This window comes from Rhinolophus sinicus, chromosome 14 (genome assembly GCF_057876585.1).
Source record: "Rhinolophus sinicus isolate RSI-liver-muscle chromosome 14, RSI-T2T, whole genome shotgun sequence".
In the NCBI taxonomy this organism is placed as follows: domain Eukaryota; kingdom Metazoa; phylum Chordata; class Mammalia; order Chiroptera; family Rhinolophidae; genus Rhinolophus; species Rhinolophus sinicus.
In genome coordinates, this window is record NC_142514.1 from 20,061,811 (window position 1) to 20,080,108 (window position 18,298).

An 18,298-nucleotide genomic window follows, 5' to 3' on the forward strand; every position below is an offset into this window, starting at 1 on the left:
GAGAGACCAGTGTAACTGTGATCTAATGACTGAGGGGGAGATGGCAGAAGAGGTTACACTCATGTTGGGGATGTGGGACTCAGGGCCATTTTACGCTGAGTGACTTGGGGAGCCATTGCAAGGTTTGGAGAGCAGGAAAGGTTTGCTCTGCTTAAAAGGATGATTCTGGCACTTTTGTGGAGAATAGACTCTAGGAGGGCAAGGGGACCAGAGGAGAGACCAGTGAGGATACTACTGCAAGAATCCAGCTGAGAAATGATGGAGGCTGGCTGCAGGGAGGAAGTGTGGGAAAGGTGGTGAAAAGTGGTTAGATTCTGGGTTTTTTCTGATGGTAGCACTGTGTTTGTTGATGGATTGGACATGCAATGAGAGAGAGGGAAGTAGAGAGAAGTCAAGGATGGCTCCAAGGTGTTTTGCTTGAGCAGCTGGAAGGATGGAGTTGTCATTTATTATGAAGGAGAAGACTGTGGGAGGAGCAGGTGTGACGGGGATTTGCAGATCAGGAGTTTTGTGTTGGAGCTGTTCACTTTGAGATGCTTATTAGGCGTTCGAGTGGAGGTGTCCATCAGGCAGATGGATTTGTGAGTGTGGAGTTCAGGCAAGAGGTTGGGGCCGCAGATATAAATTTGAAAGTCATCAATGTAGATATGGTGTAGATGGTACTTAAAGCGATGAGACTGGATGAGGTTAAAAGCCCTCATGCTGGTCGTTCTCAGCCAGGGGTGATTTGTCTCCCAGGGAACATTTGCAGTGTCTGGAGACATTGATTGTCACAACTGGGTGCTAATGGCATCAAAGGGTGGAGGAAGACAGGGAAGCGTTAAACTTTCTACAGTGTTAAACTTTCTACAGTGCGTAAACAGCCCCTCTGCAACAAGGAATTATCTAGTCCAAACTGTTGGTAATGCTGAGAACCCCTGACTTAGTCCTTAGATTTGAGGGAATAAGTGTAAATGGAAAAGAGTGGACTTGTGAAGCACGCACCCTGGGGCCCTCCAGTGTTTTGGGTTAAATGCAAGTAATTGCATGTGAATGAATTAAATACATGTGAAATATAGTGACTAACACACAGTAAGCATTCAGTAAATGACAACTGTCATTATTATGGTGTTTTTAACTCTTCAAAGCCAGTTCTGGTCAGAAGAAAAGAAACTTTTACTTAGAATTAAGTATTTAGAATAAAAGAAATCAGAGCTAGGGTCCACAGAGAATCTCTGGTCCACTCCCCTTAGTGTACAGATGGAGAAACTGAAACCCAGAGAGGGGAAGGCACTTGCCTGTGATCCCACAATGGGTCAAGAACCCAGGTTTCCTGGTGACAGCTGTTGATTGTTTCCATTTTACAGATGAGCAAACCGAGATTTAGTCACTTGCCCAAATCTACATAGTGAGTCCATAGCAGAGTCAGAACCAAAGTTTGAATGTCCTGATTTCAATCCAGTGTTTGAAACAACAACAAATGGCAGCTGCCACCAAGGGCTGAGAACCCACTTGGTGCCAGGCACTGCTAAACACTTTACACAGGTTGGCCAGGATGGCAGCTCAGGCAGGGACCAGACAGACAGGACCCAAACAACTCATCCCGCCCCTCTTAATTACAGCTTCTTGTCGCTGACTTCACCAACCCCTCCTTGGCTGACTTCACCACCCCCTCCTTGCTCAGGGGCCTCAGCCAGTGGTTGTTTTGTTGTTGGCCAGCTGTGTTGTCATCTCCTCTATCCCCCTGAAACTCCCCTCCCACAATATTATTTACCATAAAAACAATAATGTAATGTCAGTAAAAGGCAGTTTTAAAAATCACTCTAAATCTCACCATCCTAGCCCAACAGCTGTTTCAGTTTTTCTGTCTTCTTCAAATCTCTGCCCATATGTGTACTGTACATATTTTTACACCCTTGTCATAATGATGTAGAAAGCATTTGTATTCTGCTGCCTTTGCTTGGTGTTGTTACATGTGTTATGTTGCTTATAATTATGTTTATTGGCTATAGAAGTCCATTGAGTGTCTCCATATTGCTGGACTATTTGTTCCTAGATTCCTATTATTATAAATGATACCATATTATAAAACTTAGTGCTTATAGTGCTTTCTTTCCCCCCAGAGTTGTTTCTTTAACATAATCCGCCAGGAGTGGTTTAAACAAGGGCTTTGACATAGATTGCTTTAAAAAATGGTTGTGCTAATTTATGCTGTTACCAGTATCTCACCTTAGTGCCCACACATTAATTAATTAATTAATTAATTTCCATAGGCTGGGCAGTTTGATTCATCGCATGTAACCCTCACACTTGCTCTTCAAAGAAGGCGTTATTATCTCCATGTTTTTAGTCAAGGAACCTGACATTCCAAGGGGGTCCAGTCACTTGCCTGAAGTCACAGAACTAATGAGGGGTGGGGATAGGACTTGAAGCTTGGAACCCTGGACCCCACTCCACAGCCTCTTCCCTGAGGAATAGTTGAGTTGTTTGGGGTTATTGTATCCTCATTAGCATTATTAAAATCAATACATTGTGGCCTAATGTAACAGATGTTAACTCTTAGCCTCCTTGTTTTTATGTGAAATTTGACCTTTGATCTCCCAGCGGCCTGCAGCTCCATGGATTATAGAGGGGTAGGGCTTTGAGGTCCCCAGGTTCTGTTTTGTCAGTGTGTGCTGGCAGCTGAACAGAGTGTGTCTGGGTGCCAGATGGTTTTTGGAAACACAGAGAGACTCATGAATTCACACCCCTCAATCAACATATCAGTCTGTAGTCAACAAACTATTTGAGCCTCTGGATCTGCCCAGATTTGATCAGGGTGGGGAGAGAAGAGAAAAATGAGCTTTCTTTTCAAAGACCTCTCAGTCTAGCGAGGTAGACTCAGCTGTTGGAGAATGAAATACCCCATTATGAGAATGGGAGGTTTCATCTTCCAAGCGAGAGGTTGCTATTTTCTGCCCTGCAAAATGGTTTTAAAGAACCACTTGGAGCAGGTTGCCAGTATTTCAAAATCTGGAGGCTTCACATAAAAATCTGAATTTCAGATTTCTCCTAAAAATAGGAGAACCTGGCTACCCTGAGCCTGCAATCCCGCATGGCAGCGTTGTCTGGAGCTGGGCAGCAGCTGCCCTTGTGTGGATGGGATGCTTACTGTCCTGTTTGTAATAATCCCGACCCAGCCTGTATCACCGGTTTACATTTAACTTTCCATGCCCTTCTCTAAACGCTGCAGGAGGGCAAAAGAAGCAGTGCATTTTGGTCAAGCCTGGAAGGATGGAAAGGAATGTGGGGCAGGTATTCCCGGGGGTAGGGATGGTGTGAGCAGAGCTGCAGGGACCGAGACCTGCTCTCATTAGTGCAAATAAAGCAGTGATATTTTGGCTCCCATAGATACCTTGGGACATTACACAAGGGACAGGCAGGACCACAGCCAAAAAGTCAGGGAATAAAGCAAGGACCTCTGAGCAAGATGGCAGAATGAGCACACACAGTCTGTCTCTTCCACTGCAAACACATTAAGAATGATGGGTTAACACAAAACTACATAGAAAAACATTAGAAAAATCTCTGTGGGCCGGGACAGGAGAGAAAACATAAGTGTGGTAAGAGGGCTTGCAGCCAGCAGCCCCCAGGTTATAGTTAGCAGTGGGAGCCAGCCCTTGAATATCCTTATTGGATGGGGATCCAGTCCACCGTACTCGTGGGGAGGAGGGAACCAGACTCTATATGAAGTCAAAAGGTGGGCCTTGCTCCTAGCAGGTGCTGAAATACCTTTGTGGTGGCCTGTTATATGACTGAAAACATGCTGTTTGTCCATGGCTCAGGCAAGAAAGGAAAGCTCCCTGGTGGAAACAGAAACTTGTATTGTGCTGTCCTTGGGGCCAGCGGCTAAGGCTGTGCTCCCCATGCACTCTGAGTAAAGAGCAGCCTGGGCTGATGTTTCCCTCTGCATCTTTGTCAAGTCCCTCCTGAGCAATTTAATCACATAAAAAACTATAATAGGGTTGTAGTTAATCATCTCAAGAGGCCAAGCAGACTCTTCACCTGTTCATTAAGGTGTATCCTGAGACCCTCTAATTGTGGATGCTATGCTGGTGCTCACAGAACTTAAGGGTAACGAAACTGCATTGCACAGTCAGGGTGCAAAAGAGAAAAGGATCCTTACAAGTAATCTTGGCCTCTTCCCTCATTTTACAGGTGAGGAAATTGGGGCCCAGAGATGTGCTTATGATCACATAACTGGTCAGTGCAGTTGTAACACTGGGGGCTGAGCCCCTGGGCTCCGTCCTGGCTTTGCTTCAGAAGCTCCAGTTTCTTTATTAATAAAATGGGGCAACTTTCTGGCTCCACGGAGTCCTCAAGAGGCTGTAATTGCCATTATTATTATTATTGTTGTTACTATTACTATTATTTTATTACTATATAACAGATTGTGTTTCCTTTATAGCTTTGGCAGCCAAGGAACTCACTACTCAATTTGAATCTTATCTTTAGAACTCACATGGGACCTAAGGGCATGCATTTCTGTTCCCCTAACATTCTCTGGAATTATTTAACTACTTAGCTTTCATTTCCCCATCATCCTGATTCCTATATATTATCATATGCTTCAGAACAACTTTGGAATTAATCAGTTAAGAAAAATACAGCAATAGGTTGATTTATACTGGCCTGAAGTCATCCAGTAATTAGGAGGTGAACTGTGTTATTAAAACAAAATTACAGCTAACGTTTGTGAGGGCCTGTTGTGTTTTAACTGTTGTTGCACGTGCTTTTCAAGCATTAAACTTCACAACCATCCTATGAGGTTATTATCATCCCATTTTGCAGGTGAGGAAACTAAGGCTCAGAGAGGTAAAGTGACTCAGTGGTTGCCCGCTGCGAGCGGCAGAGCCAGGATTCAGATGTAGCTCCGCCTGACTCCTAAACACACACTTTTACTCCCTGTTCAATTTTCAATGTTCTAGCGGTTCCCTTGAGCTCTTGGGAGCACAGGAGGGATGATCTCAGTCAGTTGACTAATGTTCTTTCTCTAACCCTCTTCTTTTTCTCTTCCTATTTCCTTTACTTTCTCTCTGCTTCCCGGCTTCCCCAGAGCCCATGAGAGCCCCCAAGGGCTTGGCTTTCGCCGAGATCCAAGCCCGCCAGCTGACCCTGCAGTGGGAGCCGCTGGGCTACAATGTGACGCGTTGCCACACCTACACCGTGTCTCTGTGCTATCACTACACCCTGGGCAGCAGCCACAACCAGACTATCCGGGAGTGCGTGAAGATGGAGCGGGGTGTCAGCCGCTACACCATCAAGAACCTGCTGCCCTATCGGAATGTTCACGTACGGCTCGTCCTCACTAACCCTGAGGGGCGCAAGGAGGGCAAGGAGCTCACCTTCCAGACGGATGAGGACGGTAAGAGCCCCAGCCTGATTTCCCAGGGCCCTCCGTGCCTCCCACAGACACCCCACGTCTGAGACTGAAATTTTTATAGGGAATCTTTTGCTTAGGATTAAACCAACTGTATAACAACAAAGTAATGATAGCTAGTATGTATTTTCTGGAAGCCTTTGGGTTAATTGGTATAATTTCTTCTTTAAATTTTGGAAGAATTCAGCAGTGAAGCCATTTGGGCCTGGAGTTTTCTCTGTGGTGATGTTTTTTTAAGAACAGTTTTTAGTTTTTAAAACAGATATTAGAATATTCAGGTTTTCTATTCTTGTATTGGTTTTGGGGGTACTGTGTTTTTAAGGACTTTGTTTATTTCAGCTGAATTGTTAAATTTCTTGACATAAAGTTGGTTATAATATTCTCTTGTTATATTCATTTAATGTCTGTAGGGTCTATGTGATATCCCCTTTTTCATTTCTGATATTGGTAATTCGTGTTTTCTCTGTTTTCTTGGTTACTCTTGCTAGGGGTATATACATTTTATTAATCTTTCCAAAGAAACAACTTTTGGCTTAGTTGATTTTTTTTATTGTATATTTTCTATTCTTTGTTTCCCTTTTTGTACTTTCTTTGGAGTTGATAGGCTGTTCTTTTAGCTTTTTGAGATGGAAGCTTGTTAGATCATTGATTTTGAGCCTTTCTTCATTTCTAATATATGCATTTAAAGCTATAAATTTCCCCCTAATTCTTGCTTTAGCTATATCCCAGGAGTTTTGATATGTCCTATTTTCATTATCATTCATTTCAAAATATTTTCTGTTTTCTGTTATGATTTCTTCTTTGACCCAAGAGTTATTTAGAATTACGTCGCTGAATTTCTAAGCAATTGGGACTTTTCTAATTATCTTTTTGTTATTGACTTCTAATTTAATTCCACTGTGGTCAGCGTATATACTCTAATTTTAGTCTTTTTTGAAATTTGATCCTCACTTTATAGCCTAACATAAAGTTAAATTTTGGTAAATGTTCCATGTGTACTTGAAAAAATGTGCATTCTGTTGTTGTTATTTATGTCAAGCTAACACTTATTAAGCAATACTTATTAAGCAATACTGTCAAGCATTATTCTGAATGCTTTTCATGTGTGAATGCATAGAATTCCATGATAACCCTCTGTGGTAGGCAACTATTACTATCTCCATTCTACAGATGAGGGCACATAGCTAATAGATGGGCCGCGGAGCTGGGTTTCAAACCTGGCCATCTGCTTCAGAGTTTTTAATCTTAATAGCTACGGTCTTCCCCCAGTACAGGTCCAAAGCCTTCCCCCAGATTCCTGCAAATCCTCACATGCGCTAAGCTCCTTGGTTGACAGTTTTTCTTGCCTCCCCACATGTGCAGTTTTCTGCTCTGCACAGCAGCAGCTCAGACACAAAAGTCAGCTCCTTCCTTGAATTTTCATGAAACCCCACTCACCCATGGCAGCATGTGTGCCCCAGGCCCTGTGAGATGCAGTGACGATCTGCTGTGGGTGGGAGTGAGGACTGCAGGGGTTTACTCTGAAGAATTGCAAACGTAGAGAAAGAAAAACTTAACTTTTTATCCCCTTCTATCCATCTGAGGTTCATTGACGGGGGCCCAATAAATCAGATTAAGAAAAGACAGATTAATAAGAGAAAAGCACAGCAGTTTATTACCATGTGCATCACACATACACATGGGAGTGAGGACTCAGTGATGAGTAATCAAGGGGTGGTTAGAACTTGGGCATCATAACAAGACCAGTGAATTTTTAGAGACCTGACAAGACGAAGGAAAGGGGCTTTGAGATTCTGGGGGCAGCAAATTATGCAAAGGCAAAAATGTGGGGAAACTAATGGTAAATAAGGGCTAGTTAGTAAAATTTATGTAGATTCTTCTGATCTAGAGTTGTCTCAGAAAGATTAACTTCTTCCCTTCCTGGTAGAGAGGGGAAGGGGAGCACCTTTACAAATTTATGTCTTGCTTTTAGGCAAATGGGGGGAGGGGCAGAGAGCTTCTTTTGTACAGTAAGTCCTCACTTAACATCATCAATAGGTTCTTGGAAACTGCAACTTTAAGTGAAACAACGTAGAACAGAAACCAATTTTACCCTAGGCTAATTACTATAAACAAGAGTTAAATTCCTACTGCATATTTCTGGTTACAAAAACATTACCAAACTTCTAAATAAAGGCCCTAAATACTTCTAACATTAAACATTGAAATAAATGTCAGCTATACATACATTTAAGAAAGATGAATAAAAACAAGTAAGATAATTTTTTTCCAACCTGCTTATTCTAGTTCAGGGTCGAGAATGGCTGGATCCTTTCCCAGCAGCTCAGGGTGCGAGGCAGGACCCCACCCTGGACAGGACGCCCTTCTGTCACTCACACACACACCCACACTCAGACAGGGACCGTTTAGACACGCCCATTCACCTCACATGCACAGTTTTGGGATGTGGGAGGAAACCGGAGTCCCCAGAGAAAACCCATGCAGACATGGAGAGAATATATAAATTCCATACAGACAGTGACCCCAGCTGGGAATCAATTTCTTTTCTTACCGATGTTATAATGAAACGACATTGAAGGAAAGGACTTGATTCGAGTATCTGCTGTATCTGCTTCTCCTCAATTTCCCTCTCAATTTTCAGTTCAAAATAATTCTTATGCCAAAGGGGCATATTCTGCTACCCTTCATAAACAACCTCAAGTTCAACATAAGATCACTCTATCCTTAAAATCTTTTGACCTCTGCCACTCCCCCTCACCTCTCCAGATGCATTGCTGGGGCCATTTCACCCCACTCTGACCAGGTCTCATGTGGGCTGCTTTGCCTTCTTTCTTCTTTCTCTGCCCCTCTCTTTCCCCCTCCCTTCAATAACTGCTTATTATTATTATTATTTTTTTTTACTTTTCATTTAAGTATTAGTATAATTCTTATAGGTAGTACGTTTACCTTAAGTGGTCAGCTCAGTGAATTCTCACAGACTGGACACATTGGGATAACCCACACCCAGACCAAGAAATAGCGTAACCAAATCTCAGAAGCCACCCTTCATGTACCCTCCCATTCACAACCTCTGAAGGGTAACTATTCTCCCAACCCATAATGCCATAGATTAAATTTTGCTTGGTTCTGAACTTTATATCAGTGGAATCATACAGTGTGTATTTTTATATACTGTATAAAAGACTGGTTTCTTTCTCTCAACTTAAAACTTGAGAGATTCAGCCATGTTGCACAGGGTTTTTGAGAATTCATTCTCATTGCTGAATAGACTCTTATGTGAATACACCACATTGACCTATCCTATATTTACTATTTTGGGGCATTTGGGTTGTTTCCAGTGTTCAGTTATTTTAAATTGTGCTGAAAAGAAAAACCTTTGTAGATACTTTTTTCGGTTGATCTACACATTTCTGATGGGTGTGTTCATAATAAATAGATATATCCAGTTCCCAAGTGGGTGCATCAATTTACACGCCCACTAGCCATGTGTGAAAATTTCAGTTGCTCTGCCTTCTCACCAACACTTGGAATTGTCTTTTTTATTTTATCATTTTGGCGGGTAGGTGGTGGTGTTGCCTTGGTAACCGTTCATTTTCACACAGAACACTATGGCTTTCATGGATTGTTATCTTGGTTTCTGCTTTCCTCTGCTTTAGGATTTCAGCTTCCCCACAGTGGTTTATTAAGGTGTTTTCCCAAACAAAGGCTGCTCTCTCCCTAGAAGAAATTCCTTATGATTGCTGTTAAGATGATATAGACAAAACAAAACAAAACTATGCCTGAAAGAGTTTATGCTGAAATATTAACAGTATTTAATCTCTGGGTAATGGAATTGTAGGTGCTTATTTTTCCTTATGCTTATTTTGATTTTCTACATTGAACATATTGTTTGTGTAATTAGAAATTTTTAGACAACAAAATATCTCCATCCATAAACCCACCATTCTAATGCAATTGTTTTCATTTCTCTGGCAAATGTATCTATTTTGTGAAAACCACTCAGCTGGATCAAAAGGAGCATTCAAACCTTTTATGAATACAACCTGCACAGGAATGAAAACGCCAGCTACCCTTTTTGATTGCTCGGGAATAGGTTGAACCATATGAAATTGCTTTATGTACATCACATCATTTCATTCTGGTTAGGGAGGGGTTATTATTACCCCCATTTCACAGGTGAGGGAACTGAGGCTCAGATAGGTTGAGTAGTCCAAGCATATCAACTAGGAAATGGCAAGGCTGGAATTTGAACCCAGGAATCTGGCTCCAAAGCCCGCTTTCCCCTGCCCCATGCCACCTTTCCCTTGCAGTGCCTGGCGGGATCGCGGCCGAGTCCCTGACCTTCACTCCACTGGAGGACATGATCTTCCTCAAGTGGGAGGAGCCCCAGGAACCCAATGGCCTCATTACTCAGTATGAGGTAGGTTTGGACCCCATTACGGTGGGGACTCCTGGTGGAAGGTGAGCATATGGTTTGGAAAGGGGGGGGCTCATGGTGGGACAGAGGTGATCATTGTGGTTCCTTCTACTATGACCAGAGTCGATATCCTGTAGGTTATGGGGACAGAGGCCTTGACGGCAGGAGTGGGGAAGGTGCCCAGAAGCCTGGGCTAATGGGCACCCACAGTCCCACTGAGCCCCTCCCTTTGCCTAGCCTTATCCCTAGCTCACCTGAACCATGCTGGGTGGGAGGCTGCGGGGCCAGTGATGCCCTTCCCCATCCCTGCACCTGCCTATCTGTCCATCCTGCCCCCAGATCAGCTACCAGAGCATCGAGTCATCAGACCCAGTGGTAAACGTACCAGGCCCACGACGTACCATCTCCAAGCTCCGTAATGAGACCTACCATGTCTTCTCCAACCTGCACCCAGGCACCACCTACCTGTTCTCTGTGCGGGCCCGCACAGGCAAAGGCTTCGGCCAGGCAGCACTCACCGAGATCACCACCAACATCTCAGGTGAGCCCCCCTCTCCTTCCCAGGCCTGGCCCCTTTGGAGGAGGCTCAGAATCCCAGGGTTCTATGGGCGGAAGGGGGTCTGGGGGGCATCCTGGGGGTGGTTATAGAGGGTCCCCGCTGAGATAAATGTATAGGGATTGAGGTCAGAGGTCAGGGAGGATTAAGTCAGAGGGTTCAGAAGACTGTGGTCAGTGAAATCAGAGGGCTCAGGTTCAGGGTCAGAGAAGCTCAGGTCAGAGGGAGCAAGGAGGCTAAAGCTGAAGGGGAAGAGATCTGAGGATGGGTCAAGGAGGCTGGCGGCCTGGCCTTCCTTGTCCAATGGCCAGGCTCCGTGCTTATGTCCCTGTCCCCTTCCTCAGCTCCCAGCTTTGATTATGCTGACATGCCGTCTCCCCTGGGCGAGTCTGAGAACACCATCACCGTGCTGCTGAGGCCGGCACAGGGCCGTGGTGCGCCCATCAGGTGGGAAAGCCCGGATGGAGGGTTGGGAGGTCAGGTCCATAGCGAAGAGGCCCCTTCTCTGACCCAGAACTCCCGCTGCCCCTCAGGCCAGCTCACCTTTGTTCTCCCTCAGTCTCCCACTCAGGGTTCAGAGTGTCTGGAGGAAGATGTTCTCTGATCCCGGGCAGGTGAAAAGCCTGAAATCACTCCCTCTGAGGCCATGGGTGTCTAGACAGTGTCCAGCCTGGAGAGGTGACTGTCCAGGCCTTTCCAGAGGCCTCACCTCAGGCACCTCGGAGAAATGAACTTCTTATTTAGGGGGCCTTATTTCTTCCCAGCTTATTTCCTGGAAGGTCCTGCCCAGGGAGACAGACATAGGGATGGGCTTTCTGGAAGGCTAGGGCAGCCAGCCAGATAGGGCCATGTCTCTGGAGGGACCAAGAGCTTGTCTTTTTCCCTTCCTTCTCCCCAGAGGAAGCTGGGGCTGCTGATGGCATGGTGGCTGCCTCTGCTGGAGACAAGCTGATGTGTGTGTGTGAGAGAAAGACATGGGATCTATGTGTGTGATGTGTGGTGTGGAGGTGTAAGTGAGTGTATATGTATGTGAGAGAGCATGAGGGTGTTTGTGGGGTTTGTGCACGTACTCCCTGTCAGCCAGACACCAAGCTGGGGGCTTTACCTCATGGCAACCTGTGGAGTGGGGACTAGTACCTTTATTTTACACATCAGGAAACAGGCTTGCCTCCAAGGCCACATAGTTGGTGAGTAATAGAGCTGGGGTTTAGAACCCAGGTCTGTCTGAAAAGCTGGTACCTTTTCTTGAAGTCACAGAGGCTCCCTACACCTCTGGTCCACCCCTTCCTTCCACAAAGGTACATGTACTGGGAAAGGGTGACAGCATGTATTTGGGCATGGGAGGGGCCTATTAAGCCCCTTCAAGAAGGTAGTGGGTTGCCCAGGTGTCCTTGACACCCCTCACTTCCTCACTCCCCTGTCCACGCTTTTCTCCTGCTTTGCCTCCCCCATATTGCCACTGCAGAGCCTGTGCTAGAGTGATTCCCAGACTCTCAGGGGAGACCCAGGAAAAAGTCAGGGCATCTGAGGGGCATTTTGCATTTTGCAGGAGCCTTAGGGCCCTGAAGCTCCTGAATCAGGGAGGACTTGGGAAACCCAGCAGCACCTTCTCGTTTCCTTGTCCTTTTGAGGGGTCCTGTGAGCCAGCCTGGTCCGTGTCCCTTAGGGATGATGATGACATGTCTGGATGGGGCTGGGGGTGGTGGTGGAACATGGTGACAAGGGAGAGGTACGATGGCTGTGCAACCTTGGGTATGGCCCTCCACCTCTCTGAGCTCTCTTTCCTTATCTGTATAGTAGGGATCATATCAGATCAAGAGGTGCTTTGTTTATGGCTAATGTTGATTATTATCATCTCCTGGTAGGATTTGGGCTCAGGGGCAGCCTGACCTCAGCCTGGGAAATGGAGGCTGAGAGGGACCTTGGCTGGTGTTTGTAACGTGCTAGTGACAGGGAACAAACCTGTGTGGCCCAAATCCCAGGATGCTGGGGTGATTCCCTCACAACTTGGAAACTCGAAATAAACAGCTGGAGAGCAAGGCAAAGGCATTTCTACTTCCCAAAGCACAGGCTGTTAGTTTGGGGTGTCACAGGCCAAGATGTGACCGAGGCTGTGTCTAGAAGTATTTAAATTTATCAGCATTCATTTATTTACTTTTGGCTTTGTTCCATAGAGGATTTGGAGTAGCTCACAGCAAAAGGCTATTCAGCAAAGTGATTAAAAATAAATAGAAACACACAAGTCTGGGCCAGGAGACACAAATCAGAAGGAATATAGATCAGGGAACACAATCAGGACCGAGGCAGTGGGTTCAGTGCTGCACTGAAGGCAGCCTCGGGGTTTGGAGAGGGTAATGGGATGTAGTATTAGTGGGTCCTTGTTTGCTTGCTCAGTGACTGTCTGCCCCACAGTAGGTCAGTTCCGGGAAGACTAGACACCAAGTGCTTAGCACAGGCCCCTTGTCTGAGCTCAGTAAACACTTTCTGAATGAATGAATGCATCTTGTCTAACTCTAGTTTAAGAGGCCCAGAAGGGAGCCATGGTATTGGGGGGTGGAGCTTGAGACTGCGGGTTCCCAGGACCTGTGGCAGGCACTGGAGGACTCGCTGTGAGTCAGGGTTGGCTTTAGGGCTTGGTTCCCCTGAGCAGGGCCCACATTCTTTCAGCCTTAGTTAGTCACAGTAATTAACAGCTGACAGGCACTGGCCGCTTGCTAAATTTGCCAATTTCCCCACAACAGTCCTATGATAACTCATTCTACCAAGGCGAAAACCGAGGCCCAGGGAAGTTAAGTGACTTGTCTAGCTAGTAAGAGGCAGAGCTAAGCCCCAAACCCATGCCCTTAGCCCCCAGGTGGCTCTCCCTGTTCCTGGTCTCCGTGATCACCGTGCTCTTCCCTCCCCTCCAGTGTGTACCAGGTGATTGTGGAGGAGGAGCGGCCACGGAGGCTGCGGCGGGAGCCAGGCGGCCAGGACTGCTTTCCAGTGCCCCTGACCTTCGACGCAGCGCTGGCCCGCGGCCTGGTGCATTACTTCGGGGCGGAACTGGCTGCCAGCAGTTTGCCTGAGGCCATGCCCTTCACCGTGGGTGACAACCAGACCTATCGCGGCTTCTGGAACCCACCGCTTGAGCCTAGAAAGGCCTACCTCATCTACTTCCAGGCAACAAGCCACCTGAAGGGGGTGAGGGACCGGCCGGGGTCGTAGTGGGGACGGTTGGGGGACTGGCGGGGGACACCTTAGAGGGATCGCCACAGAGGCCGGAGACCCAGACCTCGCCCCCTCTCCTGATCCTGCCCCCTCTACTGGCCCTCGCCCTCCTATCGCCCCTTCCTCCTCCCCTGAACTCCGCCCCCTCTTCTGAGCCCCGCCCTCCTGAACTCAGTCTCCTTCTCTCCAACACTACCCCCTTCCTGAGTCTTTTTTTTTTAACTAGACTCTTTTCTGTCCAAGGCCCCAGTCTAGTCTCTGCCCGCTCCCTGAGGCCCTGGTCTTCTATCTCAGGCTCCCGCTTTCACCAGAACCTCGAGGCCTAGGACCCGCCTCCTCCCTGAAGCACCGCCCTTCTCCAAGCTCCTCCCTCCTTGGATCTCTTCTTCCCAGGCTTCCTCTTTCCCAGCCCGACCCCCGAACCTTGACCCTGCCCTCAAATCGGAGGCCCCGTCCCCTTTCTTTCCGAGTTCCCGCGGAGCTCATTCCCTTTACCTGGGGCATTGCCCTATTTGCAGACCCCTCCCCTCTCGGCCCCTCCCCACCTGGTTCCCCCAGGCCCTACTGCCGGGTTGGGTGTCTTTATTTACAGTCCGCACCCGCACCCGACAAGTCCAGACCAGGCTCAAGACAAGCTATACGAGGTTCCTTCCCCGGGGAGGGTCAGGTCGGGCTTCAGCAATGCTGAGACCCCCCATCTGTGCCTCCAGGAGACCCGGCTGAATTGCATCCGCATTGCCAGGAAAGGTAAGTCCCGCTGGGTTCAGTCCTTCAGGGGTGGGTTTCTCACTTGCTGGGCTCTGTGGGGTAGACCCTGAACACCCAGGGCTATGGGAGCAGAGGAGAGGGGCTTGCAGGCCTGGGGTTCGGAAACTTCCTTTTTTGGCCCCCCTGTGCCCACCCCAAGGGCTCCTCCCAAACTGGGCAGCAGGGACAACCTCCTCTCATGGTCACAGAAGGGGCCTTGGCAGGAGCTTGGAACAGGCTTGTGGAGGGGCAGTCATTATGGTTGGGCCATGGGGATGATGGGTACTGGGCATTGGTCCTGGGTTCTGTGTCTGGGTTCTTCCTGTGGTGGGGGAGAGGTAGGGACACATAGACCCTGCAGTGTAGGGGTGGTCCCTGTTTCCAGAGAAGGAACATGGTTGGTACCCCATCTGGAGATGCTCTGACTACAGCCTTGGTACATAATTCTCTCCCCCATCACCTCCCAGAAAGGCAAGAGGGCGGGCCTGAAGGCCCCAGGCATCCTCCAGCCTCCATCCTCTGTAGGATGGGGATTTGAGAAAGTAGAGAGGAGAGGGGGGCTATTCCTGACAGGGGCACAGTGCAAGTAAAGCCTTTGACACAGGGATCCAGAAGGTATGAGGGGTGGTGAGGAGACAGATCTGATTGAAAGGCTGGACATGTGTTGAGGAGACGGGCAGCTGTCTTTGTGCATGTGTGTTTGTTTGTCCAACCTGGTTTAGTCCCTGTGGCTCAGACTCTTGTAGGCAGGGGACAGGTGGGCCCTATCTCCCCTCTGATCCTTTGTCTCGCTTTGTTCTCCCCAGCTGCCTGCAAGGAAAGCAAGCGGCCCCTGGAAGTATCCCAGCGATCGGAGGAGATGGGACTCATCCTGGGCATCTGTGCAGGGGGACTTGCTGTCCTTATTCTCCTCCTGGGGGCCATCATTATCATCATCCGCAAGGGGTGAGTGAGGCTGTGCCCTGGCCCATTTATGGCTCCTGTCCCCTCAGAGACCTGGTGGTTATAGAGGAGCCGTGGCTGGAGACTGCTAGTGCTAGGGGCTGTAGGGCAGCCACCTGGTGGGTATGTTGAAGGCTGCCAGCCTGGGCATCAGGCCTGTGATGGACCCAAGCGGGGCAGTGGGAAGTCAGAGATTCTGAAAATGGAGCTGCCCTGGAACAGCTTGTCTGGAGCCCACATCTGTCTGGTGCCAGGTGCCACTATCCAGGGAAGAGTGCTCAGTGCCTGCTGCCACGGAGCTGTGCTGGAAGTGGACACCACCCTTCTGTGCCTGCTGGGCTGTTCCAATGGGGAGGGTGTGGCGGTGACCTGGCTTTGAATCCCCAGCCCCCTGCAGACCTTCTGCCAATTTGTGTGTCATGACCACTAGGCTGTGGGGTTGATCTTAAGCAGTGGGGGTGGTGCTCACTCCCCTTCAAACCAAGGACCCCGAGCTGTGGCTCTTCCTGGGCCCCAGCCAGCCTCCCTTGGGCTCACCTCGCCCCTGTTATTGTTGATCCCTGAAGGTTCTCCCTCTCCTGTTACTCAGAGAAGACCTCCCTCCTGTCCCTACCAGCCCCCAGGCCTCAAAGATCCAGCCTCATGTTTGCAAAGGATACATTTCATAGTGTATTTTGCAGTGGGCAGCATGAATTTCAGCATGTCTTAGAATCCAGAACTAGAATTTTAGAGTTTCAGAATTTAGAATTGTAGAGGCTCAGAGCCCAGAAAATGAGAGCTGACATGTAGTTCAAGGACATCTAGTCTGGTAGGTTTCAAATCTTTTTAAAGCAACAGAACCTGTCTTCAAAACACCAAATAAACCTCCCCTGGGAGCCCAGTACACGGAACAGCTGAGGGCTAAGCCTCTCGTTGGAGCTGGGTGGGGGCTTCTGAGACCCCTCTGCTTGCCTGCCCACCTCATTCCCCACCAGGCAGCCGAGGACACTGTGGTCCATGTACCTTAATTGAGGATGGAGATGCTGAGGCCCAGAGGGGGCACGGACCTGCCCAAGGTCACCCAGGGATCCAGAGGCAGAGCCTACTCTGCCCCCTCTCCACCTGGGCTCTGGCTTCTGTAGCCCCGGCTGCTGCCAGGCTGGGCACACATGGATGAGTTGGCACTGGGTCTCTGGCCTGCCAGGAGCGGATAAGCAGGATCCAGGGAGATGAGGAAGAACTGGCCAGGGCCCTCTTGTCTGAGGTCAGGCACCAGCAGAAGAGAGACTCTTCCAGAGATTGTAGGGGTGGGGCATGCCAACAGTGGGGAAGTGGTGGGGGAGGGGAGGTGGGATGGCCTGTCCTGGCTGCTAGGCTCTGATTTTTCCCTTCCCTAGTCCCTGTACAACTTCATAAGACAAAATATTTTGAACCATCATTTGTTGAGTAATTACTATGTGCCAGGAGCTTCACACATATCACCCATTAGGATGTTAGTTATTGGGCACCTACTGGGTGCCAGGCACCATTTGGTACTTGGGATACTTTAGAGAACATTTCCTTCTTGGATCCTGACTCCTTTTTCACAGATGAGGAAACTGTAATTGAGTGACTTGCCCATGTCACTCATCTGATACGTGGCGGGGTCTGATTTGAACCCAAGCCCAAGTACAAAGGCGCACTCCTCATGACCAGAAATGGGAAGGGCCTCCCCATGGCTGGCACAGAGTGGGTGCAGTATGTGGCAAGTCCCTGTCCTCCCCAGTAGTGGGCCTGCCCTGCAGGGGGCATAGGAGTTGATTTGGGGGGGCTTGGGAATGGGACAGATGGAGAGGAGAGAAGGGAGGGGTCAGACTTTTGGAGGGTATTTGAGGCCCCAGAAATCTACCCTCAAGGAGGCAGCATTGGCACAGTGGGGGATGTCTCCCACCCCTGCAGAGAGAGCATGGGGCCCAGGAGAGGATGAGCCAGAGATGCTGCCAGGGCCTCTACATCCGCAGCTGCTACCTCATCAACTCTGCGGGCAACCCCAGAAGCCTCTAGGATGCCCCCTTCCTCTAAAAGCCGTTCAGTCCCATTCTGTAGCATGTCATTACCTTCACCCCCACCCCCACAATTCTACCTGGCCTTCAGGATCCACTATGCTCTTAAGGGCTCCCGAAGCCTGCATTGTCGGGTGTCTTGGGGCAGAGCAGTTCTGGCACGGATGGGGGTGTTCAAATCAACTTGGGGTACAAATGTAATGGATAGATTAGGACGTTGCTGTGGGAGGGCAGTTACCCCTCTCTGCATCCTTGTCAGAGGAAGAAGGTGGCTGGTGGGGAGGGGATTATGGGAGACCGCAAGAGGCCTGCTGGGAAGAGATGGCAGAGTCTCCATCCATCCTGCCCTGATGTGTGGACAATGAGACTGGCTGCATTGGCTGCATCTGCTCTTGGGGGCTCCAGGGTGGGGAGGGGAGGCCTGGCTGGTCCCAGACCCCTGACCCCAGACCCCAGGCCGGGTCAGATCCCCTTGCTCTGCTTCCAGAATATCCTCCTCACCCTTCCCTTTGTAGCACTTTCTTTTCCCTGCATTTTTTCATTTATTTACTTGCAGTGCTTTGCTCAATGTTTATCTTCCCTGCTGGATTGAGCACTCTGAGGGCAGAGAAAATTCTGTCATGTCTGTGTATCCCCCAGAGAAGACTATTTTTCCTTGTTCCCGAAACCTCACAACAGCCCTTGTAAAGGGGAGGGTATTATTAACCTCCTTTGTTTAGAGGAGGAAATGGAAGCTCATAGAGGGGAGGGTCTCTTATTTTCCCCCCTCATTTGGTGATTACTCAGTTCAATGAAATGTTTATCAAGGGATTATTAATGTGCTGGACACTGTTGTGAGCCCAGGGGTCCAGCGGTGGGTATAAAGAACACGGGTGCCACCCTCTTGAGCTTGGTGGCACGTGGGGAGTCTGGCATTAAACTAGATGAAGCCCAAATGGATAACTGAACTGTGAAAAGAACAGGGTTCCTGGGAGGGGGTGGAGAGAGGGGAAAGGGGGACGTCATGT

At 48.6% G+C, this 18,298-nt stretch overlaps 1 protein-coding gene across 7 annotated transcripts in view; it reads left to right on the forward strand.

Moving 5' to 3' along the window:
* Positions 1 to 18,298, forward strand: part of PTPRU (protein tyrosine phosphatase receptor type U) — a 77,607-nt gene that overhangs the window by 25,619 nt on the left and 33,690 nt on the right. For all 7 annotated transcript variants that reach the window (XM_088790809.1, XM_088790806.1, XM_088790807.1 and 4 more), the window contains exons 8-14: positions 5,075 to 5,383; positions 9,709 to 9,818; positions 10,155 to 10,356; positions 10,716 to 10,818; positions 13,281 to 13,554; positions 14,292 to 14,328; positions 15,135 to 15,273. In XM_088790809.1, the coding sequence (XP_088646935.1) occupies positions 5,075 to 5,383; positions 9,709 to 9,818; positions 10,155 to 10,356; positions 10,716 to 10,818; positions 13,281 to 13,554; positions 14,292 to 14,328; positions 15,135 to 15,273 (1,174 nt within the window). The remainder of the gene's footprint in view (positions 1 to 5,074; positions 5,384 to 9,708; positions 9,819 to 10,154; positions 10,357 to 10,715; positions 10,819 to 13,280; positions 13,555 to 14,291; positions 14,329 to 15,134; positions 15,274 to 18,298) is intronic.